The sequence below is a fragment of the Morone saxatilis genome, unplaced genomic scaffold (genome assembly GCF_004916995.1).
Source record: "Morone saxatilis isolate NCDOM2014 unplaced genomic scaffold, NCSU_SB_2.0 Contig11, whole genome shotgun sequence".
Lineage (NCBI taxonomy): Eukaryota > Metazoa > Chordata > Actinopteri > Moronidae > Morone > Morone saxatilis.
Window position 1 is genome coordinate 3,864,533 of NW_023339663.1, and position 27,071 is coordinate 3,891,603.

Below are 27,071 nucleotides of genomic sequence, written 5' to 3' on the forward strand. Positions count from 1 at the left end.
CTAAATATAGATACACTAACCCTATTTCAGTGCTTACACAATGAAAGCTTCAAGCTGTGTTTGAGAGGAAACTGATCAGCTTGTTAGCTAGATCTAGACATAGAATGTGGTAAGACAATAAATGGAACTTTGTTCAGACAGGAATATGAGTTTTATGGACTCCAACAAGCTATTGCTAACTGCTAAAGCTACTGCTAAATGCTGTAAGAGTTTGTTATGGCTGCCTGCTAACTGTTTACTATTTCTGCTGCTGCCAAGGACTTTCTGTAACTTTATGCTCCTATCTTGTGCCTGATTCCTTTACCTTATATAGCTTTAATTTCGAGTTCTGTAAATTGTGTTTGTTGTTTTACTTGCTGACAGACTGGCGGCTGATGCTAGCTTTTTCCTGTTGCTGTCTGCTAAAGCAGCTGCTAACTGCCTGCTAACTCTATCTGCTAACTGCTTGGTGTTAACAATTGCTGTTGGTAACTATAATTTCTCTTGCAAATGGCTGCCCAGATTAATGATTTAATGTGATATTCCTATATGTAATATTATACCATTATTCCTACCATCAGATATATCGTCATGTGTTTGTATCACAGGTAATAGTGTTATGGCCCAGCTATGTTCAGTCTGTTCACATTAGGGAGGTTGCCTTGCTCTATGCTCTAAGTCCTCACAGGAAGTTATCACAATGCAATGTTCGGGTATATTTGCCATAACAGTTAACCATGAGGATGTCTCTGTCTGACTGTCCTGTTATGAACATCTCTAATTAGGACAAATTGTTATATTACCACTAGTGGCACTAAGTTGTATGTTAAAATATTAAGTTTGATATACTCTCACGAGTGTATTCTAAACTCTAGTTTAGGCCCTAGGCCTCTGTGTCGGCTAATGTTACTTCACAGTAGGGATACCAGTGGCTTCAAGCATCTCAGCTCTGGCTTAATCACCAAGCATATTAACCAAACAAAGGAATCTATTCAGATGTGAAAACTCAATAAAAAGACATTAAGGCTCACGTTTAATGCTCATTTTAAGACATGGATAATGTTCATTCAATCGACAGTGTTATGTAATATGAAAGGCGAAAATAATCACTGCCTATGCTCAGTCTTCAAAGCAGTGAAAAATTAAACTAGAAACACAGTTCCCCAGTGACTGGCCAACATCTTCCATCTTCTAAGAAAAATAGTTTGTCCAAGGCTGCAGGTTCAGTCAGCAAAAAAAAATAAAAAATCAGAAGGTTGTTTTTCCACATTCTTCACAACCAAAGCATAGTTATCACTGCTGATAAATGAGAGAGAGAGAGAGAGAGAGAGAGAAATTGTTGTTGCTTTTGTCTTTTGTTTCTGCTCAAAGAAGTCAACTTGGAGAGCCAGTGAAGAGCCTTAAATTGGCTATGGTTATTTAAGGCTTAATAAAGAGATGCACACCTGCCTGGTTTGACCAACCCATTGACCCATTGAAAATACACTTAAGAGTTGGTATATCTGTTTCACATAACAATGATGATATGGGGATGCAACCAGTCTATTTCTGTGATTTGATCCACTTTTTGGTTTCTGTCATAAACTATAAGGTCAAATGTAAGTGGACATACATTTACATATCCTTTTTGTGTACTATTGGTCTGGATATGTGTTCATATAATTTCATTTCAGATAATACTGCGCCTCCAATTTAGTAGCAACAGTTTGGGTGAAGGCCATTTCCTGTTTGAACACGAGAAGTTAAGGGTTCATAAGGCCGGGTCCATTAAGAAATGATTTTCCCAGTTCTGTGTGGAAGAACTTGATCGGCCTGCACAAAGCCCTGACCTAAACCCCATCCATCACTTTTGGGATGAACTCACTGATGCTCTCGTGGCTGAATGGGAGCAAATCCAAACCGCTAGGTTCCAGAGGATGTTACATTACAGTATATCTAGTGTACACAGTGTGAAATATCCAGAAGTATAAAAGTAGGACAAAATGGCCATCAACCCATATTTTGTGCACATGTGATGGATACAGTCATTACAGCAGCTTCATGAAATTGATGCAAAGCTCCACACCCACAAGATGTTAAGGCGTTCTCTGATTAAATTTGTTTGGATGGTTTTCATGCCATTAAATTTGTTGATATTAAGCACGTCTCAGCACTGAGAATAGAAGTTTATGGGACCAGAATTCTCCCAGCCTTTCCTTTAGTTATGATTAACGATCTTTTGTTTTGAGCAAAATAAATCCCTGAAGCGATTCACTCATCGCTGACCAGGCCGCCATACTTGAGCACAATGAAACAGCATTTTGAGATGCAGTGACCTCCAAAAATATGGACTTTGTTTGGTGCTCTCTTTTGAAAGTGTAGTGCACTGTTTAACTGTTAGAGGTTTTAACAACATTCAGTTTAAGTGCATTGTCAATAGACCTGATAGAACTGGTAGTAGAACCCAAATGCTTACAGACCACAGTCAGATGTGGAGTGGGTAGAGTGACAGAAACTGTAATGGCTACAAAAATCCGTCACCTGAAGTGACAAAAGTGACAGCATTTTCCAGCCAGGAGTCCAGCTCCTATCACCTCTGGATGAAGCTTTGGTGCTGGTTGTGGATTTTTGCGGACAAAAATCTTTTTTTAGGCTATGTGACAGGGCCCTTCCTCTGGCTGCAGGCCAGCTAACACCACTACCAGCACTGCCAGGAGTGTGCTACTGTAGCATGTCACATGTAGTCTCCCCTGCTGTTCTAACCCTCCCTCTGTCTGCCTCCACTTTTTCATGTTCTCTTCTGGTTTCTCTTTTTAATGGTGAAATCAGACCTTTTTATCACATTACTAGCATAACAAAGCAAACTGACCAGATTTTCCCAGATCAGCCAGAGAATGGTAAAACAGCAGTTGAATAAAGCAGATTAGACAGGATTTTATGTCAAACATCTGGTAAGTTCTTGCTTTGGCTACAGTAATGCTTATGTAATTATTGGTGCCACCTATGATCATCCCTATCACTAACCAGGATGGTCATTAGTGTTGGAGATGAATGCCCCCCTGACTCCTGGGCGACGACCTTTGACCGCCTCCCAGTCGATGCTGCGACCGGTTTTGTGCTGGTGTTTACAGACTGCTGATATTGAATGTCCAGACTTGAGGCTGACTTGTAAAACAATGACTGCAATAATAATATTGTGGTACGTATTATTTACCTTACTTATGAACAGTCGTTGACTTTCTTTGTTCTTCTCTTTTCTCCACAGTCTATCCAGACCTTTGTAACATCAGTCTGGCAGCAGTTGGAGACACAAAAAGGCACCAAGACCGCATTGCATTCTGGGATGATGTGTATGGCTTTAATATGGCATGCATGAAGAAGGCTGTGGTGCCTGAGGCTATGGTAGAAGTGGTGAAAGCAGACACACTCATCTCTGAACCTACAGTCATACAGGTAAACATGTTTATGTATAGCAACGTTCAACCTACAGTGCTTTAGAAGTCCAAAAGTAATATTTTTTTAAAGGTTCCAGATGTGAATGTACAGTAGGAGATGAAATATCCACCGGAAATAAATATGGTGTTTTCCAGCAAGTAAAATTACTAGTTCCAATGTGTTTTCTGCTTACAAATCATAGACATTCAATCTGTGCAGAGGCATCCATCCTTCATTTGAAGGGTGATTCTGACAGTTCACAATGCACCTGTGTTTGCATAGCACTTGTTGCTCAAAGTTGACACACAGTCTGTCATTATTATAAACAAATAAACAAGTATTCAATCTTTTTGACAGAGGTAACTAAACTTTCAGTGCAGACCCTTCAGTTTCCAGTTTTACTGTAGCAGTGATCAGAGTCAGTTCTCACTTTTGTCATCTGTGGATGACACTTACTACCCAATATAGGATACTTAACACCTGTATCAGCTAGACGTATTGGCAAACCAATATGTCAGCCTGATCCTAATGTACAACAATCTTGGAAGCTACAAATAGGAGAAATAGAGTTTGTGGGGCCCAAGCTGTTAGGCTATAGACAGAGAATGAGAGCAGGAGTTAGCTGTGGAGAGAGAGATAGGGCCCTGAAGGTGTGTGTGTGTGTGTGCTGATGCTGTAGCGTTGGGTGATTGATCTGTCTAATCCTTGTTTAAGTTCCTCTTAAGGAAACTTCATTACTCTCAGCCCCCTGTGGATAGAGTGGTTTTCACTGGGCTGATGGGAGAGCACACACATTACACAGAGATAAAGCAAACACACATACACACACAGTCCAACATTTAAGAACACAGATACCTCCTCTGAATCTTTCTGCGTATGAATGCTTTACCCCCCTTGTCTCTCATACCATCGTGGGTTTCTTCGCCAGTTGGTCTGTTTGCTAAGTAGCATGTCCTCCACCCATCTGTGGATGTGATGAATGAGGGGAGAGCTTGATATAATGGAATTTGAATCCTCTAATCGATAGTTTCTCCCCTCCAGTGACAAATAGACAGCCCCTCTGCCCAAATTACATGGGCTCTCATCTATTGCCTCCCGTTGATACGATCCAATAACATTCCATTAAGGCTGGCTGCTATTCCGTAAAATTGAGAGCCCATTCATGGAATTATAAATTCCTGCAAAACAAATGAGTTCTTTTTTTTTCTCAGTGAGAACAGATGGGAATGTTAAACTTGCAACAGTTTGAAGCTGCTTTAAAATCTGCCTTTATATCATGTGTTTAATGTCCAGAGTCATAATTCTAGCAGTTTTGAAATAGGGCTGAACCATTAATCAGAATATTATTGAATTCGCAATATGGCCAAGTGCAATATCCAAATCACAAAAGCTGCAATTATTTTGATAAAGGTCAAGTGTGTGACAAAACAGCATTATAATGAAGTGCTGTAGTGCTGCAGAGATAACCTCTCCTTTAAATCCTGTTCTCTAAATGTAAGACAACAGGCAACATTAATAGTTTTCAGTGCAATTGAAATTAAAAGATGTGTTTTCCGTTGTTAGCTGCAACTACAACTGCCACAGATTATCTGTAGATACTCTATTATTTCAGCAGTGTTGTTGATATAGTAGAATTTTGCTTTCTGTGACCAGCTTGCTGTTAACCAATTTAGCCAAATAGCTGTCTGGAGCTAAAGGTTATCTAATGCAATATTCCAAGTAACCTAAATGCTGGGGTAGCTTTTGTGTATTTTTGCTATTCTTGTTTTTACTCTTGTGGATTTAATGTTGATCTTTGTCCGGTGATATTTTGTTCATCTTAGCATTAAGCACAATGTAAGCAATTTGACAGCTTGTTTATACTTTTGAATTTAGTTTCCTTGTTACTGTGCTACACCTTTTGTCTAATTCATGTTTATGGAATCTCATCGTCTTCTGATTTGCAGCAACTATCATTGAACTCGTTGACCGTTTTCAAATTTGCGTCCAGTAAAAGGCAATCAGAGGCAATCCTCTACTTATCAGTTCTATCAGAATAATGTTGTAGTTGCTGAGATTTTGAAACATGGTCATAATATTAAAAACAACAGGCAGACAAGTTGAGAAAAAAGGTTAGCCAGACTTATTTGGAAGAGGCTTACCTTTAGCATCCATCTCAATTTACTGACCGACTTCCTGGCTAGACTTTGACTTACTGTGCCTGGTGTAGTTTTGCACACTCAGCGTTTTCCTGTGCATTGAGGAGTTATTAGTGACATTACAAGTGCACTGACTGTGGACTTCAAACCGTTTGGTCCTCTGACCACTCGGGTTTCCCTGCTGGACCTATTTTTAGCAATGTTATTATAACTGATAGAACCACTGGTCCAGACGAGGAAAATAAAACCCAAGTTGTAATAAACCTGTCCTGTAAGACTGATAAAATATTTCAGTGGCAGCTGTTTAGTAGCCTGAAAGGAGATATTATGTTGAACTATGAGACATTTGATCCAGAATGATTATAATTCCTGTAATAGAGCAGTGGGCTGTTTGTAAAAAAAAAAAGCACTGCAGATCCTGTTCTCTGTGAGTCAGAAGGTCCGAATGCTCCAGCCAAAACAAAGAGCAACAAATTGCTCCTCAGATTCCCTCTAGACCAACTACATGTTTGTTTATTGATTTGTTTTTTTGTATGGCTTGACCACAGTTCATATTGTCTTTGTCTTAAGTTGTGCATCATCTGATATGTCTGTTTTTGACTTTCAACAGACCATTGACTGTAACAAAGTGTGTCTGTCGGAGTTGGAGTTTGCATCAGATTTCTGCTTGAAGATAACAAATGCCACAGACTGCACAGTAAGTACACACATATAAACACAACCCACTCTACAGTGTAAAGTTGATTAAGTTTGAGTTTTAGCGTCAACATTATCTTAAAATTAGATTATTTGAATTATCTGGTCTGATACCATTTAATGTCCCTGTAGTTACCAAGTTGTGCAGGGCTAAGTTGTGTTAATAAGAAATATTTGATGGGAATATCGAACTTTATGTTGCTGATATCAAAAATGCAACAACAAAAAAAAGCATTTTGAAGAAAAAACAAAGTTCACACATCCACCATTACCATTACCTGTCATTTGTCAGATATGGTGTGAAAGGATCGAGGCAGTACAAACAGCGGAGACGTCAGTCAGCTCCTGTTGATGGATTATGTTTCTGTATTTAAGAGGATGTCTGTCAGTTGGATATTTATTAGAGTTTCAAATCGAATCAGAGCAGTGAAGCTAATGTGACTTTGAATTACATGTCATACAACATAGTAAATGTTCACAGCCTGCTTGCCCTGTCATTCTCTCAAATGGCAAACACACTCGCCAACACAATCACAACCCACCTCAGACACTGGACCCTGAAAGAGTTGCAGCGTTAAAGATGCCGGTACTTACCTGTCCTAGTCATATATCCCGTGGACCAAAGCTGAACTCTTGTCCACTCTTACAAACTTGTCTCACATTTGAGTGTCCTGTAAATTGAATAATTTTGTCAGTTAGTTCATTTTAGGGTAGTTTAGATTGTTTCTGATGGTAAGGCTCAAATCTTTCAACTGTTTAGGAACACACTCATTAGAAAGGAAAATGAATAGCTTTCTTCTAGATATATCTACTTTCCTGTGTTCCTTTGAGCAAGACACATAAAGCTCCTATTACACTTGAACAGTGTTGAAACAGTTTTTGTTTAGCCTGTGAATTATTCAGAATAACCAGGACATTGTCTCTGGAACGAGATGTCGCTGTGTACTTTCTCAAATGTAAGTTTTCAACTAAACTAAAATCTGCATAGCTTGATATGACTATAAGTACATTATTTTGGTTTGGTTTGTTTGTTAAGCTCTGTAGGAGGAACTGAAGAACTCACAACAAAAACCAAGAAAATGTAACTACACATTGGGGAGCTGTAAACAACAACTGTCAATGTTCACCTTGGTCTACTTTGTCCATGTTCAATGCACACCTTCACTTTCTGAGACAAAGTGAATAAAAAATATATAAATATTGTATGATGAATATATCGTGTTGCCTGATAATGTACGACACACCCATTTAGTGTTTTGGAGGTGCAATAGTCAGCGGCAATACCTTTCCATTTAGGTTCGAAAAAATATATATTGTATCAGTTTGTGCTCAGATTAATAATTTAGGTGCACAAACGAACAGAACAGAGGGTTAAAACTACATTCAACAAAATTTTACTATTATTTAAACACATTATTTTAAGTCATAAATAATGATACCCATGCAAGACATCACGTGACTCATCTGAAACCTAGCTCAACCTTTGAGTTGTGGGGTGTAGGTCAGCTTGACCAACAACCACAACACAAACCTGAAGTGTGTGTCCGCAGTGAGGGTCAGCTACAGGCGCCAGAGCATAGAGAATGGTTTATGATTCTATTTGGTAAGGGGCTGGCAGTCACCATCAACCCCCAGCCACTTCCCCTGAACTCCCCCCAGTGTGAGCTCCATCTCTCTCTCTGTGGTACCAGCAACCTGCCGACTACAGAACAGCGTCACTACTGCAGGCTCTGACGCTCTGTACTGTGAGAAGTAATCTGTCTGTAAAAAAAAAAGCTCATTGTGTTGGAGCAGCTTGGTGTTGTGCTGCAGTGTTACTGCACTGTCTGGTGTATTGGTTTAATGGATAATCAATAAGTGGTTATTATCTGGCCTATGCTCCCTGGGTAAGACTGGTGAATTTAATGAGATTTGTAAACATCCTCTCATTTTTCCTGTCTTTTCTGCTCTATAATTGAAAACATCCAGTTTTTCTAGGATGTAAGTCCAGTCATGTTAGAGGGTCAGCTTGGGAAAAACAGATGGTGAGATCATTCAGAGGTATAATTTTACATTTCATTTTTGTTTTGTTAGGTTTTTAGGTGCACAACTACCTTTCCTCTGCTTTCTTACAGTTATTTCAGGCGTCAGATCATCCTTGGTTGGTGTGCTGATACGCAAGAGCATACATACAGTTTGTGTCTTGTATCTCATGTATAAGATTTATCATTCAGTCATGCTATCAGACTCGTACTGGCTTTTATAATGCAGGTACTTTGTATACTGTAGAATTTATCACTGGTACATGTTGTAGATACTCGCCTCCTTGCAGTCCAGCCTGCTTGTCCCGGGATTTACAGATGGATTATTGACCTGCAGGAGTAGGGTGGTGTTGCGATAAAGATACTGATCTGTAGTCAGTATTGGCTGCGGCTCCTTAGTACTAGTTAAGGTTAGGATGTGTGAAGGGTAAACCGCTCCTGGACCAGTGCTCGGGGATCGGTGAGGGAGAGCTGCCGTGCTTCCTGTCCTGTGATGGAGCGCCTGCTTTTGTTCTCCTGTCGACAGTCCATTCATCAGCTCAGCCTGCCTAACCTTGCATTAAATGAACAGCACAACCCCTGCGTCTGCGCCGTTCACGCACAAGACAAATCCTCTCACTCTTGCTTTTTTTATCACTCCTTTCCTTGCCTCCCTTGCCTCCCTTTTACATCTCACACGCTCTGCGCCTTGTGTACATCGTGTCTGCCTTTGCAAACCGTGAAGCCATATATAATATATATGGGCTGAAACTTTTATTAAAACTTGGTTCAGGAATGCTCTGAGGGCATATATTTCCTCTCCTTTTTTGTTTTAGCCCTTACATCTCCATGATACATTTACCTGAACTGTAGAACAGCAAGCAAAAATGCCTCTTATCCCCTCCTAAAGGCTGAAAATGATGTATGCTGATGGTGAAGCAGGGGAGAATAAGTTTCTGTCTGTAATTAATTTAACGGTGCTGTCTCACCGCTGCTGATGTAGCTACTGTAGCGCTACAGAGAAAAATGTCTCTGCAATCCATCTCTGAACTGCTTTCCATCAAATTTAAATTGTGGGTGGGGGGGGAATGGCCTTCCGGACTGACAGGGCAGGCACTCGTCAACTTCAAGGACGATTTTCATCACATTAAGAAGGGAATTGTTAATGGAAAAATCCACTCTTTAACTCTCACTAGTGTATCAGTACATGGCATTCATAGCTGCGGTAACAGCTGGCTGTCAGCAAGACTTGTGTTAGCAGACTATTTCCAGTTGAATATCAACGAACTGAATTATGTCAACATAAGGCTGTGTGGTGCTCTGATTTTACAGATCAATGTCTGTTCACAGGTCTTGGGGAGTACTAATCCACGTACTTTTATTCACTGGATTATATTTAATGGTGGTGCGGATTTGTTTTAAATTAGTTTTTCCTTTTTAAAGAACTTTGTAACATTGAAACTTGCTACATAAAATGTATTATTATTACAAAATAAAATCTGATTAAAAAAGTGGCTCAAGTGATGTCACTTGAGTCTGAAGACTACAAGTTTAAAAAAATAACTAAAAACTTGGTGTGTAGTTAGAAAGAAGTGATGTTATCACATCTGTAGCCCGCCCTTCATCTTTGCTTTACATTAGCTGCTACTAGCATAATGCACCCTAATCTTCAACCAAACTTTCAACAGTCTAATTGCATTGTGGGTAATGTAAGCTTCAGGTTTTGACAAGGAATGTGAAACAGATATCTCTTGATCCCTTTTTTTAACTCAATTGAGAGTCAGACAAAAGCAGTGCAAACTTAGCGGAGTACTCTTTTAATTGTCAATTCCAAGTACTACATTTTTATCAACAGAGGAGTCTGAGGATTTTCCCAAATATATTGTTGAAGGATTTAGGAGCCAGCATCTGGTGGAAACTAAATGAACTGCAGCTTAAGAGACCAGTCAAAGAAATCCATCACAGAAGAGACATAGGTATCTTTTGAACAAGGGGTGGAATTTTTCTGTAATAGAAAAACTCTTTTTTTATCACCCTCTGATCCATATGAGCCACATCAGTTGAAGGTTGTATGAAGGCATTGTGAGCAGTCACTGAGAGGGACAGTGGTTAACATGAAATTCATTTCCATAATAATCATCAAAGGTACCCCCCTGGAAGCAGTGAACAACCCATATTATTGATACGGTATTACAGTATAGGCACATATGAGGGTGAGCTTGCTCTTCTCTAGTTTTTTAACATTGAAATTAATGTATTGATCATGACATTTAACATTGTCAGAACCTGGTGGAAGAGGGGTGCTTGAAGGCTACGTGAGACCACGATTCCCAGTTAGGAAGTGGGCCTTGGAGAAAACTATGATGTCAAAGAAAACAAGAAACAAAAGAAACAAACACTTGAATTTAAGCATACCAAATAAATATATTGATTAAACTAAACTGCATCTAACGTAATCGTAATTATTGCCAGTTACCTAACCAAAAATGAAAACATCTGCTACAGGAATTGGTTTATTTTCGGTAACACTCAAAGGTTTGATGATGAGAGTTTTCCAAATCTTGACAACAGAAGTGAGTAAAAATGTACTGTAACCAATAGTCATAAAATAAAGGAAAAAACAAACCCAGATTGACAAAAAGTAAAATTAGTTTGTATATGTTGATCCTGCACATGCTGCCTCTCTGCCATCACCTACCTTGAACTTAACTGTGTTCAGGGTTTTTTTTTTATTCGTTGAGATCCTTGAGATTACCTGAACAAAGCTCAGCTACCCACAGTCCGTTTGGCACAGCGTGAATCTGGACCTTCTCTAACGGTTACAGCACAGTTGTTTGTGTGTTTATCTCTGAGAGGCATCATGAGCATGAGGAACGCTGGCTGGAGGTGTGCTGCAGCCAAGGCTGACTCGTGCTCCACCTCACTGGAGTGGCAGCAGTCGGGTAGGCTGAGAGGAGAGATGGGGGGGAGTGGGGGATTCACACCAACCCGCCTGTGAGGTGGTCGTGCTTGAAGCCTCCACGCCTGGATAAACCCCATCAAAAGCGCATTAGCTCTCACTTCTCCCACCCCCTCCCTCCCTCCCCTTCAGCGCTCCTCCCTTTCCCTCCCCTCAGCCCCCACTCCCTGCGTCCCCCCACCGTTGTATAATAGTATCTGGCCGGGCCACGCGGCTCGCTGACACACAGCCGGGCGAAAGGGGAGCGATGATGAATTGCTCCCTGTTGGTGTTATCCATGATGATAATTATTAATTTTCCCCCCGCTCTTCCCGGAGAATGGGGGCCGGAGAGCTGCAGTGTTGCAGAGCCTCCTCCGTGGGCCGTCATGGAGCCCACTATCATCACTTATCACAGACAGAGCCGGGGCCCAAGGCTAAGCGCTGATGAAAATGAAAAGCACTCATTCTGATTTGTCCTGTTTTTTGGTGTGTGGGTGTAGTATGTGGCTCGATGTTTTTAAGTTCACCCTTTCATTTCCTTGGCCTTTCTTCTCTCTCTGTCTGTCTCTATTGCATCCTCAACCCTCCCTCTCTTCTCACCCCTTGTGCTGGAATACAGAGGCTTTAATCTGGCAGGGATTAAAAAAATTCTTAGATACAACATAATGGCAGGGAGTTTAATTAACATGATTAAATGGAACATAAATCTCAAACATCACAAGTATGTGAGGGTACATTTATTTTGATTTAAGCACGAGATCAATATTTAATTTTTGCTATTAAGATTAAATCAAATGACCACTTTGTGTGAGGTTGATCAAAACTCTGCATCTCTTGAGAGTTTTAGTCTCTTTAAGCTCATTGTTTTGGTTATACAGCACATTTACTTTTTTACTTTACACATTTTGTTCAGATTCATCACTCCTCTAATTTCAGGCAGCTGTTTTAAGCAAGCAAGCTCTAATAAGCCACTGTCCACTGCCTGCTCAGCACCAAACAGCAGACAAAGTTAGCAAATACCTGGTGAACAAAGTGGAACATTTAGCAGTGCAAGAGCCTGATATTCTCAGGAGTTACGAACGACTAAACCAGGGCTAAAAGCAAGATTCAATAGTGGACAGACACATGACTCTAAATGCTAATGTTGCTCTGTGTCTGATGGATGTGTATATACACAACTGTTTGCTAACATATAAACTGTGATATGTTGAAGGGTGTGTATCTATCAACTTATTTGGATTATATTTTAAAGGTGTTTTAATTCCTATCAAGTGACGGTGGCTTCAGATGAACGGGAACAAAAACCTCTTTTTACTGTTGAGTAACCTGCCTGCGTCCAGACCTTTGAATCTACCCACTCCACCGATCTGACTGATTCTGGTCTGGCATCATGACATGAAACAGCATTTGCTCTGTTGAAAAAGTATCGATCCAACGAGCGCAGCGGGGGTACTAACAATTAGCCAATCATCACTACGGGCAGAACTAACGCCGCTGTCAAGCTGTTGTCAAGTGTTGTCAAGCTGTGCGCTGGAACCAAGGAGGAGTAATAATAACAATGACGACTGCTATAGACAAGACAGACATTGCTATTGAGGATGTTCATAGACAGTTCTCAATGTGGCCCAACATCGTAGATTGTTTTTACTGTTAAAACCCCAGTAAAACCAGTATGTTGGCATGGCTACGCATTGTGTTGACTTAAAATGATGTTAGATTCATACGGATACTTTGGTCTGTAGTGATCGGTTAGGGAGGATCGATTCCCTCTCCTACACAAAGTGGTTAGAGTAGAGGCAATGTCAGACTGAAATGGAAATGGAGTCTAACTAGTTTCCACTTCTGTCTGATATCAGTCAAGTTGAATAACAGTTTTCAGTCCTCCAGTGAAAGTTTGAATCTTGCCAAACCTTTTTTATTGGGTGTCGTAAAAGCTATCATTAAGTACCCTCAAAAGGCCCCAAGGAGTTTGATGAACTCTCTCTTCCCTCACCCCGGTTTAAATCACAAAGCATTAAAAGCCTGTGATCAGCTGGGCTTGGTACAGTCCATATCAGGTGTGAGTCATCAGGGTCTTTATTGCTTATCTTAACACTTTCACATCTTTTGTGTTTCATGGATGAGGCAGTTACAGTCTCTTTTTTCTTTTCTTTCAAATGTGATTTTAATGGGGCAGCAAGGCGCCGAGCTTCTCTGCTGGTTTTTTGGTATTTGCAAGTTTCACTCTGTGGCCTAAATTTTAATTGCCCGTCTCGCTGCAGTGTGAAAGTTGCACAACGCAGAAGTGACAATCAATCTCGCTTACGAGGCGTTGTCATCAGCGAGGCGCGATGAGGATGATCTCTGCCTCTCCGACTGAGAGAGGTGAATCTGCTCTGCCTGACGAGTAATTATGGCTAATTTCCTAATTACCTCAGCACCGAGCGTCTCTGTAGCGTTCATTAAAAGCCATAATTGCATTGGGTTGACATGCTCTTTTATCCACTTTGGGTTCTTTTCTGGCGGTTTAGCTGTGAGCTAGTGGTGCCGCCCCTGCCTGTCTGAGTCGATAAAGGTTGATTGAAGCCTCGGTGCGGGCTGCGTGTTGAACACAACTTCTGACGGCATCATGATTTCCAGGTCTGCATGTGTGTACTGTATATGAGTGCATAATGGATGAAAGATCTTTTTAGCCAGTCTTACTTGCAACAATTATTTAAATACAATTTGGGTGACTTTTGCAGACGCTGTGAACAGATGGTGCTGTATTTTGCTTCTCCAAGTGATGCAAACCAATAAAACCCTGTAAAAAAAGAAACCTCCTCCCCAGCTTTTACATTATGTTACAGCCACTCTCCCTCTCTTGCTTCTTCCCTCCCTTCTTTCTGTTTTTCTGTCTTTACCTCTCTCTCCTCCTTTCCCCTCTTCTGTCCTTCTGTTTTCCTCTTTCCCTCTCTTGCATTGATTCAGCTCTTCTTTGTCTCAGAGAGCTGGCCTCCAAGTTGTCAGCTGCGTCAGGATTAAAAGCTATTAGTTCTGCATCATTGCCACTACAAGTGCGTGCCTGAGATTGATAGAGTGCCTCTCTTCCTCCAGTGGGGGGAGAAATGGGAGGAAAACAAGCCTGGGGGGTGGTTTTTACCTCACATATCTGACAACGGTCACCTACAGGCACTCTGGCCATGGACTTTCCCTCAGTGTGTTTTAGATGTGTGAATTGGTTTTCACTCAATCGTGTTTATAGCTCTGTATATCCTTCCAACGCAGACAGAATATTTTTAAAGAAAATCTACATTTCCGTGAAAGCTTTAAGTGAATTTAAAATTCAATCCGAAGGGAAAGAAGTCATTTCTAGTCACATCTAAGACCTAAAAAAAAGCTTTAATGAAGCTTCCGACTGGCTAGGTTATTCTGCTTTGGTCTTATCAACATAATAATGGACTCACTGAGAGCAGAGATTTGTCAATTGTCTAATTTCCTTTCCCTTGTTAGGAATTATTCAGATGAACACACACTCATATCCAGTTTATTTTCCTGAACAGATTCCTCCTCAGTGTTTTCACATTGCAGCAACACTGTCACCAAAATAGCCACCTTTGCTAATTTCATATACCAAGCTGTTTTTTTTATTTTTTATTATTATTGTCAGCAAAATTGACTCGATGTTGTTGGCGGCAGCACCATAATTTATTTCTTTTGTCCAGTGACAAGTCTCCCAGATGAGGTGAGAGGGTGCACCTGGGAGCTGTTGTTGACTCAGCCTAAATGAGAAACCAAGTTGGTTTTGAGAGGAAGGAAGGGTGAAGGAAATGTTCTCAGAGTAATATCAATACTCACTCTATCTGTAACAGGGGTGGCCTGTACAGTTCTCCAGACCACACACACACACACACACTCACGCACACATACATACACAACAATGACATGGTAAGCATGGCAAGGAAAATAATCTGAATTCTTATGTCTCCTTTAAGGTAACGCTTTAAATAAGAAGTACTGTGAAGATAACTGTAAATATTTGAATAGTAAATTTTGTTCCCAGTTTGTTTTTACTGCCTTTCTCCTAAACACAGCAGCTCGTTTAGCTTATTTTGCTCATTAAAACCTTGAGACTTGCCTCCTGCCTCTCTCAACTGTGCCTGTCAGAGTTGCAGTGTAGTCAAACAAATCCAGGGGTTTATTGTACTGTCACATTCTAACACGCCCCTCATATTTCATTGCAGGCAATTGTCGGCTACTTTGACATTTTCTTTGACAAAGGCTGCAGCAACAAGGTAAGCAGCAGTGGCAACAGCCAAACCATTTAACGGAAACTCAATTATGTTCACGCTTTAGCGTGTTCCTCCTCCCTGAGGCGTTCGTTGGCAATCGACGGGCGTCCTAGCCGACTGCTGATATAAGCACTTACCCAGCAGAGCCGGCCAGTTGGAACAGCCGATGCCAAGCTCTGTGAGCAACATAGACATGCACTTCCTATTGTACCTGAAACTCAAACTGCATGCTACGGATAGTCCAGTAAATTTCCATCTCCACTGGGAGCCAAGGCTGGACAATGTAACATGGGATTATCTGTTTGCTTCATAAATACAGTGCAGTTGTATTTATAATACAGCCTAAGCTATATAATATTCTATGCTTTTGTGCAGCGTTATTTTAATCTTTATTTTAATTTTAATATACAACACTCCTTCAGAACCTCCAGTTACTTTTCCTTGTGTTTGAGAATGTAGCAATTATGCTGGTATCATTCCAGATTTATTAATCTCTACGGTTTTCGGCTAAAATTAAAGCTCACTGATTTCTTTTTAAGTAGTAAAGTGGTTTAAACTGATTTATAAACGGATTTTATATCCTTAAGTATCCAAATATCTTTTGTTTTTGCAAAATATTTCAACATGACAAAGTGCTCTAGAGAGAATTAACAGCACTGGTTTTCATGTCTTTTTTTCTTTTCACGTATTATCACGCCAGGTGATGTTCTCCACGGGTCCTCAGGTCACCAAGACACACTGGAAACAGACTGTCTTCCTACTGGACAGGCCTGTCTCTGTCCAAGCAGGTCAGTAGCCACACAGACCACAACATAGCAAGGAAACACTCTGCAGCACAGTTTTTTATTTACATGAACAAGATGTTGTACTTTTGTCAGCTGTCATTTACATATTCTTCTGCCAACAAGAGTTTACACATGTGGTTAAGTTCAGTTTTGTTTTATTTAGGTTTGTGTTGTATGTGTTGATTTTCTTTCACGATTTCACTTTCCTCCCGTGGACCTCGGCGGTGCGTCATAGCGAGCTGCGGCAGGTAATCTGTCTGTGGTGGAGATGTAGTCAGGCTGGTTGACACCCGTTATCTGTCACCCACAGAGACAGCGAGGGATCAAAACAAATCACACTCAGCCATCAGAGACAGCATGTAAAACTTCATCTGATAGCTGGTTGCAGGCCTCTGAATCATGACATGTTACAAGAGGAGTGCTTTGTAACTGACCAGTGAAATATTTATAGAATCACTGTATCAGCAGATTAAAGTTTTATTAACTGGTGCACCTTGCGGGACGGCGGAGCTGGATGTTTTCTGAAATAACTTCAGGTTCAAACTCCAACGTCACAGAGCTTCTTATGTTGCTTTTTGTGAAGATCACCTTACTGTCGCTGGTCACCACATTACCAATGCAAATTGATATAATAACTATATATCAACAAAAGAAATAATATATATTCAAGTTTTGAAGAATCTTTCACACTTAACCAGAGTATTACAGGCCATTCTTTTGTTTTATGATGAGATATCAGTGAGCCCAAAATGTGTGACTGTGCGTGCCTCCAGGTGCACCAGCTGCACATGAACATCTATTGTGGTGTATATCAGGACTCTTACACTTGCCGTTGGCCTGTAGGCTACTTTCACACTGTACACTGTCTTAAGACTGCCAACAGCTACCAAACATATAAACAAGTACGCTCTAAAGATATCACAGTAACCAAAAACACTTGTTCTATATTGACACACTGCACTGTATCTGCTAATGTAAAGTGTGTAAAGTGAGACTGTGTAACTTTTAAAACCTCTTACCAGTGAAAAGTGAATTTAACTTCTCATTAGCAATAAAAAAGCATCCTTGCTCAGTTCAATAAACTGAACGGCTTTTCTACCTCAGCCTTACTTGGTCTGGTACTAGCTTATGGTGGCTAATGTTAGCAAACAAATTCTAATCAGCTTGTGCTACTGTTAAACTGTGTTTTAGCATTTACCATTGTCTTTCTGTTTATGTAGTTAATTTTACGTAGTCTCAGTTTAATGGGAAGGCCATCAAACCAAAGTAAAAAGTAGCAGACTTTCATCTTGGAGACCTTTCACACTACTAATACTCACTACCAAGTTCTGCATCTTTTTATTCCAAAGGAAATGGAAACATAAATGCACTACATCAAGTGTGCCAAAGACTTTATCCCAGGAAGGACCTTTCTGAGCCTGTGTGGTGTAGATCAGTAAATGAAGAAGCTTTAATTAACTAAATACAGGACAAATCTCTTTTGTTATCCGTACTGGTGTTATGAATCTGTCATCATAGCAAAAATGTATAGTCATTACCTCTCAGTGTTCTCCACATGCTCACTCATTATACATTTTGTGTGAATGATCCTGTTTTTATTTCTGCTGTAAGCTCTGGCCCTCTGTGCGCGTTATCATAATGGTAATCGCGGATGTGTCTGCTGATTTGGGGATGGATGAGCCTCGGGACCGGCTGTCCATTCGCTGACCAGATATTAGATGGAGTCTACTGTAATAAATGACCTGCGGAGAGAAGGAGGCGCTAGATGTCAGGCGGCCCTTAGCCAGGCTCAGCCCTCGCCGGAGCCAGCCAGGACGATAAGAACGTCAAAACGTCTGACGCTGCTCAAATGCTATCGCAGGCTTCGTGCTCCACTAGGTCAGATAAACCGCTGAATCTGAGAGCTGAGGACGACAGTATGTTAACACAGTACAGAAGTGGGAAACGGAGACAGATGTTGAGTATCTGGTGCAGAATGTCGGCCTCCTTTCCCTGTTTCATTTTGCGTACACCTGCGTGTCTTTGTATATGTTTCTGTGTACAGCCGACAAATTAACAGAAAAAAATAGAATAAATGAGCAGAGAAACAATGAAAGCAGAGGCTCCCATACATGGCACGAGGAGGCACTATAGGGTTTGATAAGAATGACGTGGATAATTTGCTTTGGCCTTCACAGCCACCAGATTCAGAGCAGCATCTAGAAAACTAAAGACAGGAGTTCCCTTACCTTTGCTGTCAATATTCATGGTCCCAGCTGGATGAATCATCCCATTTCTGTGACCCCAATAAATGTTTCTCCCGTGCCAACATCAGATCAAAATTACTATTTAAGCATATAAAAGACAACCTATAAACAGAAATATTAACATCTCATGGGCAGATAACCGTGATATTCACTGAGCCCAAGAAGATGAACTCTATCTACTATCCATTTTCTCCCTGTGTCTCTATGGATTTCTTCCAGGTGCTCTGGTTTCCACCAGCACTTTTAAGCCATTCAGGTTAGGTGAATATGAAACACTAAAGTGCCAGTAGGTGTGAATTTAAGTGTGAATGGTGTTAGTGATAGGATGGTGACCTGTCTAGGTGTACCCCATCTATTTCTCTGAGTGCTGCTAATATTTCATATTTCATATTGGAATGGAATTGGACTTTTTTCAACAATTTTTATTTTAAATGTCCCATGACCCTCTAGCAACACCTTGAGAACAAACTTTGCAATTCGATTCCCATTATTGGGAAGCTACTAATGATAGCCCAATCATTTGTTTTGCTGAATTTAGTCTTTAAACTAGTCTGGTTCTTATATAATAAAGATCTTGATATGGATTCAGGTCTAATTGTTTCAAGTGCTGTCTAAAAAAATGGTAAACATTGAAATTTTCTTCCCCTCCCTTACACACAAACTATCACACTATCTCTCTCTTTCTCTCTCAGTCTCTTTTTTTAACCTTGCCTGATTTTATAGTCAGCAGAGCATCTGGGCTCTTGGGGTTACTCAGGGGCATAGTGACATGTTACAGCATTAGCCCTGACACACACACCCACATGTAAACACACACATATTCACAGCCTCAGAGCCCAGAGCCAGCCGTTGAGTCTATGTTAAACTGACACGGAGGCTATAAAGATCCATTCTTGGTGTGTGCTTTATATGTGAGCCAAGCGGTGAGTGAGGAGGAAAAGTTTAAAGAAAGAACAGAATGAAGGCGGGAGTGAGCGGCAGGTTATTGATGTGCTCGCTCCACCCCGGCACCCTGACAGTCCCCAGCCTCCTCCAGGGGCCGTAAACCAGAAATTGAGTTTTTAACAGCATTCACTACCTTCCTGCTAGACTCCTTTGGTGTACTTTACAACACACTTTTCACTGGAGTACTTGCATACTTCTATACTAAACTCTCTGGCCATAAGAGAAAACTTCCTAAAGTCACCTTGAAGATGACGAAACTCTGTCTTACACACACACACACACAGTGGCCTCTCCTCCTGGGTGTTGACTGAGAAGCACCTTCAGCTCTGATCGGCTATAGTGAGGGCCGGGCATAAACATCCAGTGGTTTGTTTTAATACCGACTGTCTGTGGTGATTTATCGTGGCAGAGACCGAATCCTATTTGATGTGTTTGTACGAGTGCAGCAGTAATTAACTCTGAGGCTGCGCTTCTGTGGGAGGTGCCGGCGGAAGAGAGAGAAGGCACGCAGCAGGCTGGAACAAAACATCCCTGCAAATCCTCCTGGCTGGCAGCGTAATAAATTAAACAGCGAATCATTTGTCATGCTCTGGTGTGTTTGTGTAGCTCGAGTATTGAAGAGGAGGGTCCTTTTTCACAGTTTTACCTACTTAATGTTTACCAGAGAAAGGAGGTCACACTTTTTTTTTTGAAAGAAAGTCCCATAATCCTTGAGTGAGGCGGTGGCCTGGTTACCTGCGCCGAGGGCCACTCAGAGCAGCTGAAGCATGGGCTCTTGTTCTTGCACTTTCATTGGACAGTCAGGTGGTTTTTGTTCCCACCCACTTTCATGACTCACCTCCTCTGTCCCGAGAGGTGCTGTACCTCTTCCAAATCTCCTCTTTCCCCCCGCCCTCACCTGTCCAGACTCGGTTTAAACAACTCTCCCCCTCCTCATCCCCCCTCTTGTTTGAACTCTGAAGGTCCTTGAGCTGTCCAACAGCAGTGGCTGAGCCAAGCTTTAAGTTCTTCAGGGCTGTAATTCAACACGCGGGCTGGTTTTGTGTCTACAGATTTGTGTTTAGGATATACAACCCAGCAGCTCTGCTTCTGGGCTCTGCACTAGACAGGAAAGAGCTAAGAAGAAAAGACAGATTAAATGAATGTAGATCATATATATATATATATATATATATAAAAGAGATCGCCCAAATGCTTTTAGTATTTAGATGGCAGACCCACTGTAAGGAGTTGCAGATACAGTAGGAGTGTGAGCTTAATGGTCAAAATGTAAATGACAACAGTTTAAATGAATCACTAATGCGATCCGTGTATTTCCAGTGTAATTTCATGGAGAAAGGCTGCGTTGGGCTGAGAGAGGCTGTTTCCGTGGGCCCGGTTGTGCTTAATGACACTGGCATGTTGATGTACGACATCGCAGCTCCATTCCGTGACTCATTTCCACACATGGTTAACTCTTTCTCCCAGCATCTGAGTGGCCAGTTTACTGAAGGCACTGAGGCCCTCTTCCATGGGGAGTTTGGTCTGACTGATTACAGCAGAGCTGCTGTAGTCGCACTGCAACTGAACAGACATTAGCTCCTTCGGTTCCGTTTGTATGTTTCCATAGTTTCATTTGAAACATGAGGGATTAGTGGGACAGTTTCTGCACAGTTATTTGGGGACAGAGGTCTGTCGGCCTCCTCTTGTGTTTTTAACAGAAGGTCACTAAAGATCAAGCAATTATTCCTTTGACCTTTAATCAGCCTTTTGCCAACTTGAGTTTGACTGCAGCTGTCCGCTGCCTCCCATGAGCATCAGGCCCTGTTGCTGTTACCACAAATTGGGGCTCCTTGTGTAATTTCCCATAAAATAAATGAAAGCAAAGATGATGTTTTTAATTTTTTTGTGTTGTGTTCTGGGGAATCCTTGTGTTTATAGACATTGAAGGGAATACATCTAGAAATGGAGCCGGGCTAGATTGTCGTTCATCTAATATTTGAGTCAGGCGGAAGGATCCTGTAGACAGATACACACAGATCACACATCACCGGTGTTTAACCCCACAGAAAACACAAACCAAGCATGTGTGTTAGCGCCCTTCTCTGTTACAGTTGGGTTATCTGGCATCCACTGATCCATTTCATTAAGTTGGTGATGGAGTGCAGGCAGACAGCATCTTTTAGATTTCTATTATGAGCTCCATCTTTTTCCAGCCTGCAACATTTCTGTTTGTTAGCCAGAGTAAAAAGCTGGGTCAACACTTCCCAGTTATACTGTACATAAAAGCCAGAAATCGAATCATTCTGTTTGATCAGGACCTTAACTTTGATTCTCAAATTAATTCTGTTGTCTGGTCATGCTTCAAGAATGTATGACATACATGCAAAAAATCATGACTTCTTTCTTCTTCACTTGCCTAAAGACAGTTCATTCTGCAGCTAGGCTCCTTAATACAACTAGAAGATGTCACATTACCCTCTTTCTTTCAACTTTACATTGAACAGTGTGTTTTAAGATTGATTTTAATAGTTTTCTAATTACCCTCAAGGCATGCCATTGCTTGGCTCCTAGTTATATTTCAGAACTGCTAATTCCTCAAAGTGGATCACAGCCTGAGGTCTTTGGGTAGGTTCCTCTCAACAGTTCCAGTGTCCAGAATGAGGACTAAAGGGGATCATGCTGAGGCTTTGGAACAAGCTGCCTGACCAGTCTTTGGAGTCCACTTTTATATTTTCTGTCCTGATAAGATCAGAGTCATGGAGAGTGCAACTGCGTTATTTGCACATGTGCGTATGTTTTTGGTTTGGTTATTTGTTGTCTTTAAATTCAGCACAGCACTTTGTAACATTATTTTGAAAAGTGCTTTATTAATAAAGGTTGAACAGTTTACATAAGTTTCCTGCAAAGTTGCTCCTCCCCAACATTTCCCTTTACAATTGCAGAGGTTAGCTCCTCTTCATTTGTTACACATCTGCTTTTAGAACAGCAGCCACAGAGCAAACACTGCGTCCGTCTGCCCTCTCTGCAGTGGAGTGACAGACCCAGAGTGCGGCGCCAGCAGCAAAGAGACAGCGGTGTTGGCATGGTAACGAGTGAGACGTGACAGCAGCGATGGCGGACGCTTCAGTGGAGAAAGCACCACAGTCAGCATTTTCTCTCCTCGTCCTCCTCTAGCCTCCAGCAATGAGGAGCGCGTAGCACAGAGAGGAGGTGTTTGGTGGGGGGGGGGGGGGATGCTTGTTTGCCGTGTGGATAAACATTCATTTACCTCCAGCAGTCAAACGTGAAGTTAATCAGAGTGATTATGCGTCATAATCATCCGCCTCTTCTCCCGGCGTCCCGTTTGCTCGTGCGTCGTACTGTAAATGCACTTCCTTCTCGCTGCCATCTGGAGGTTTCAGCGGGTCTGCGTTCATACTCACACACAATCTTGCTTATTAACTTATATTAAACCACGCTGCCTTTAAACGCACATCATCATTTCTAGAAGCGCCTGTGTGACTCCACTCATACTGCAGAGGCCTGAGCTCAGCAGCTCTGTACTGCTGCAGGGCGTCAGGAAGATTACTTTTTATGAGCAGTTATTCATTTCTCTTTTCTTATGAACACACTCATCAATGCCTGACTGGGTCAAATAGTTTTCTGTGCATTTTTTGTCTGATGTGGAGGCGTAGAAGTTACGGCCCTGATATACTGAGGATGTTATCAGTGGGAAATCAAATGAATAACAGTTTTATTTACTTGAACTTCCTAGAAGTTGAACAAAAACTAAATCCACTTAATTTTAAACAACTTGTTGGGAAAATAGTTCACATACATAATTGCTTTCCTAACAAATGCAACCGGTTTCTAAGGAGGGGAATTTTTTAAATTCTTAATCATAGAAACATCAGTGAGCCTCACTGTTGACACTGGGTGCTGCCGTAAAAATACTATTAAATCTTATATATTTTAAAAATTTAATAAAAATGTGTAATCAATCCACATCTGAAAATAGTCCCCAACTAATGTTCTACTTAGTCTCGTTTGAGAAACGTTTGCTAAAACCTCTTGTGTCTAACGTTTCTTTCTAGCTGTTCAAAGTGAACGTTTAGACACACAGCAGAGATGGGTGACTGTGTGCCAAAACCCCAGAACTAAACCCCACAGCAGCTGGTTTCATTGATTATCACACCTTCAAACACAGAGGAGGAGGAGGAGGAGGGACTCTCCTGTGAAGTAGCTACCTGTCTCCAATGTGAAACAAATTGTGCACTGATATTGGTGTTTCTCTCTCCTTTCTTCAGGGGAGGAGCTCCGGGGAAAAATCACTGTGCGTAAAAACAAGAAGGACCCTCGCTCACTGTTGGTCACCCTTGACCTCCGAGACAGGAAGCAGACTTACAGCCTGCAATAGCCTCAGCCGTGCCGTGGTACAACATCCATTTTTATTGACCATCCATGCATTCACAGCATGTGGGAGCAGGGTGGAATTAAACTCTTGGTTTTGATGTTGAAGTGATGTAAGGATTGTTTCTGTGCCTTGTAATAAAAAACCTAATGAGATTTTCTCCTCGTGAGTGTGTTTTATTAAGCATAAGTAACATGATTAAACGTCAGTATGTATTGGTTTTGTGATTTGTGTGTGTCTAGGTTAAATATAATCCTTGTTTCAATGTTTCAATGAGAAGCAGGTCCCAACTACACATTTAAATGCAGTTATGTACATTTTGGAAACATGTATGTGTAAGCTAGATGTCTGAAAAACAGCCCAGTTTTAACCCTAAATGTGTTCAGGACTGCACAAACCACCCTCATCGTGCACTGATACTCACACATGTCCCTGCCTGATCAAAATGTCCAACAAAAGAAAAAACACAAAGAGGAACTGGCTGCCAGCTCTTTGTTAAAGAGCCAAGTATTTCTCTTAATTTCCCTCCATACTCTCCTCCTTATTGTCCTACTTTGAGCTGCGTGAGATCTCACCAGGGCCATCATCCATCTTCCGTGAGTTTACTGGGACAATGCGAAATGAATTTAAGCTTTAAAAAGGCTGACTGAAGCCTCTTTACATACTTCATTGAACAGCTCTGCTTACAATTAAAGATTTTTCCTTCCTTCTCCGCCTGAGATGATGAATCCCAGACTCTGAGAAAGTGTAGTCATCTGTGAGGAGGAGGAGCAGACAGTGGGGCTGGCTGCCTGTCTCATTGGTGATTTGACAGTCACCCTCTTCTGATGTATTTCTACTGCTTCTGTGTCCTTTCTGCCATTATATTAATATAGTCTGGTCTGCGTGCTGACATCAAATAGGGCATATGCTCACAAGTACAAGGCTGTGCACGAAAAGATGTGTGCATGTTTTTGAAAGTTTGCTTGAAGAGAAACTGCAGTAGTTGTATCTTACATTTCTTGTCAACTCCTCAGCCACAGTCCATTGAATAGTTTCATTTTCCAGCCGATGTTGTTCTACCTGGATGAGTGAGATGAATCTACACAGACTTTCTGAAAGCCTTAACCTGCTCAATATACTGCAGCACCATCCTGTTCCTGGTGTCCTTTTGATATAACCCACAAGAATTTGGACTGAAAGTTTATTTTGTACTGTGCTTTTAATAAGCCAACCCATTTTCATACCTGGTGGATTTTGTAAACCTATTGTGCGTCATAGCTTAAGCATTAAGGAACATTATTCTCATTTATCATATAAAACGTCTGAAATATTTGCAGCTTTTGTTTTTGTAACCCTAATTTGTTTTTAGATTAGTAGTTTGTAGTAGTGCACCTACAGCACATTTATTTAGGGATTTTCTCTGGAACATATTGGCCTCCTCAGAACACCTTTTGAAAACTAAGTTGTAACCTAAACTGAGAAAAAAACCCACAAGGATGCAGGAATTTTCATCATACTCTTATTTTAAAACGAAATAGTTGCATGAACAGACCAGACACCATCCAATAGCAGCCATTATTATTAGCAATTAAGACAAGTGTGAAGGCTCCGGCAGCCAGGACTGATGGTGGTGATGATGATGATGGTGATGATGATGATGATGGGTGCCCTGGGCCTCTGGATGACCTCCTCCGCTGAATCACTGCTGTTCAGGCGCTTCAGATGGATGCGGCTTCTTATCACTCAGGCGACAGTGGGAGTGATCAATTAATTACACGAGCTTGTGTAATTAACGAGACACCCAGAAAGCCCTCCGCGAGGCGGTTAGTTCAGCCTCTAGATCAGGATTTAGTCTGGTTTACACACACAAATAAAAATGATATAGCTTATATATTTTTTTTTTTATTTGCGATGCCAAAGATATATAGTCTCTCTTTTATAAAAAATAATCCAAAGTAAGAAACCAACATCAAGAAACGAGCAGAACCGCTTTAAGAATCATTACAGATGTTAAATGTCCGTCGTGCATCGTGCTGCAGTCTTGGTGAAACGGATCTAAAGGTTCCTGTGTACACGTGGTCTTGTGTTGCTGCGTAAAGCTCTGCGAACCATGTTCTGCTACTCTCTTTGAATGAAACATCCCCATGAGAGTCAAAACTAGATGTGTTGGCATGATATGTGTCTGTGTGTGTGTGTGTGTGTGTGTAGCACTGGCAATCCGTGCGTTCAGCGCACTCCGGAAGACGAGCAGAAATCAATTACAATTATTCTCTGTTGACAATGTAATTAAACTCAAGGCGGCAGCTAATACACTCCAGCCTCTTATCTGGAAGATAAGAGGCGCGCATAGTGAGTGAGCGGCCCGGACCGGGACCACAGGGATCCCAGCGGCCTGGACCGGGACCACAGACTCAAACCCCCCTCAGCTGTCCTGAAACCAGCGCGGGTTAAAAACAGGGCATCCAACTTCACTTACTTCATTATTATAATGAGCCTGAAAAAAATTAGTTTGTTGGTTTCTTATAAGACAGGCCTGTGGCGTTATTCTTTCAGCTTTTGGGTGATAAAGTGTGTTAAAATAGCCCCAAAACTACGATATAAAATATATATATATTTAGGAATGATAGTGTAGCCTAGCTAGGTCTTATTGTTAGACAATGTTCCTGCCTTAGCCTGATGATTTTAGCTAATTAATAGGTTAAATTAAATAGACTAATGGAGTATATATTAGTATGGAAATGTATACATTCTGCAATACAATGGGTTTATTATTATTATTATTATTATTATTATTTTATTATTATTATTACTTTTTTTTAACATCATTATTCTCTTTAATATTAAAGGTCTGTCTGTCTTATATGTCCCGTCTGGCTTTATCACCGGTTCTGGAGCAGTAGCTAAACAAAACAACGTGGTTGCTAAGCAACGACGCACAACGACGGTGGTTATTTTCGTTAACACGTTTATAATTGGACTGTCAGATCAGCGTCCAACCGGTTTGACTCAATCAGTCTGAGGAGGAGAGGGGCCGGAGCCAGGGAGCTTTACCAAGCAAAAATGTTTCAGCGTTAAACAAAGATGAAATATCCCTCCTGTGTGTGTGTGTGTGTGTGTGTGTCTTTTATGTGGGTCACCCCACCATGTCTAATGGCCCCTTGCTGTGTGCAGCGTCCTGCGCTGAGCTGCTCCCTGCTGTCACACTCACACAAACAAACGCATACACGCAGCGGGGGAGATTTTGGGGTGTCCCTCACCCTAATACCCTCCACAATACACCACCACTGCATCTGTTGCTCCTGTTCTCAAAGTTGAAAGTTGATC

General features: G+C 41.3%; 2 protein-coding genes across 3 annotated transcripts in view; both read left to right on the top strand.

The window, feature by feature from the left end:
• prmt3 (protein arginine methyltransferase 3) overlaps window positions 1-23,920 on the top strand; it is a 52,926-nt gene extending 29,006 nt beyond the window's left edge. For both annotated transcript variants that reach the window (XM_035652370.1, XM_035652369.1), the window contains exons 12-16: window positions 3,224-3,411; window positions 6,142-6,228; window positions 15,370-15,420; window positions 16,118-16,205; window positions 23,662-23,920. In XM_035652370.1, coding sequence (XP_035508263.1) covers window positions 3,224-3,411; window positions 6,142-6,228; window positions 15,370-15,420; window positions 16,118-16,205; window positions 23,662-23,771 — 524 coding nt within the window. In that variant the 3' untranslated portion in view covers window positions 23,772-23,920. The remainder of the gene's footprint in view (window positions 1-3,223; window positions 3,412-6,141; window positions 6,229-15,369; window positions 15,421-16,117; window positions 16,206-23,661) is intronic.
• Window positions 23,921-25,371: 1,451 nt separating this feature from the next.
• slc6a5 (solute carrier family 6 member 5) overlaps window positions 25,372-27,071 on the top strand; it is a 22,413-nt gene continuing 20,713 nt past the window's right edge. The window contains exon 1 of the mRNA XM_035652002.1: window positions 25,372-25,500. Coding sequence (XP_035507895.1) covers window positions 25,372-25,500 — 129 coding nt within the window. The remainder of the gene's footprint in view (window positions 25,501-27,071) is intronic.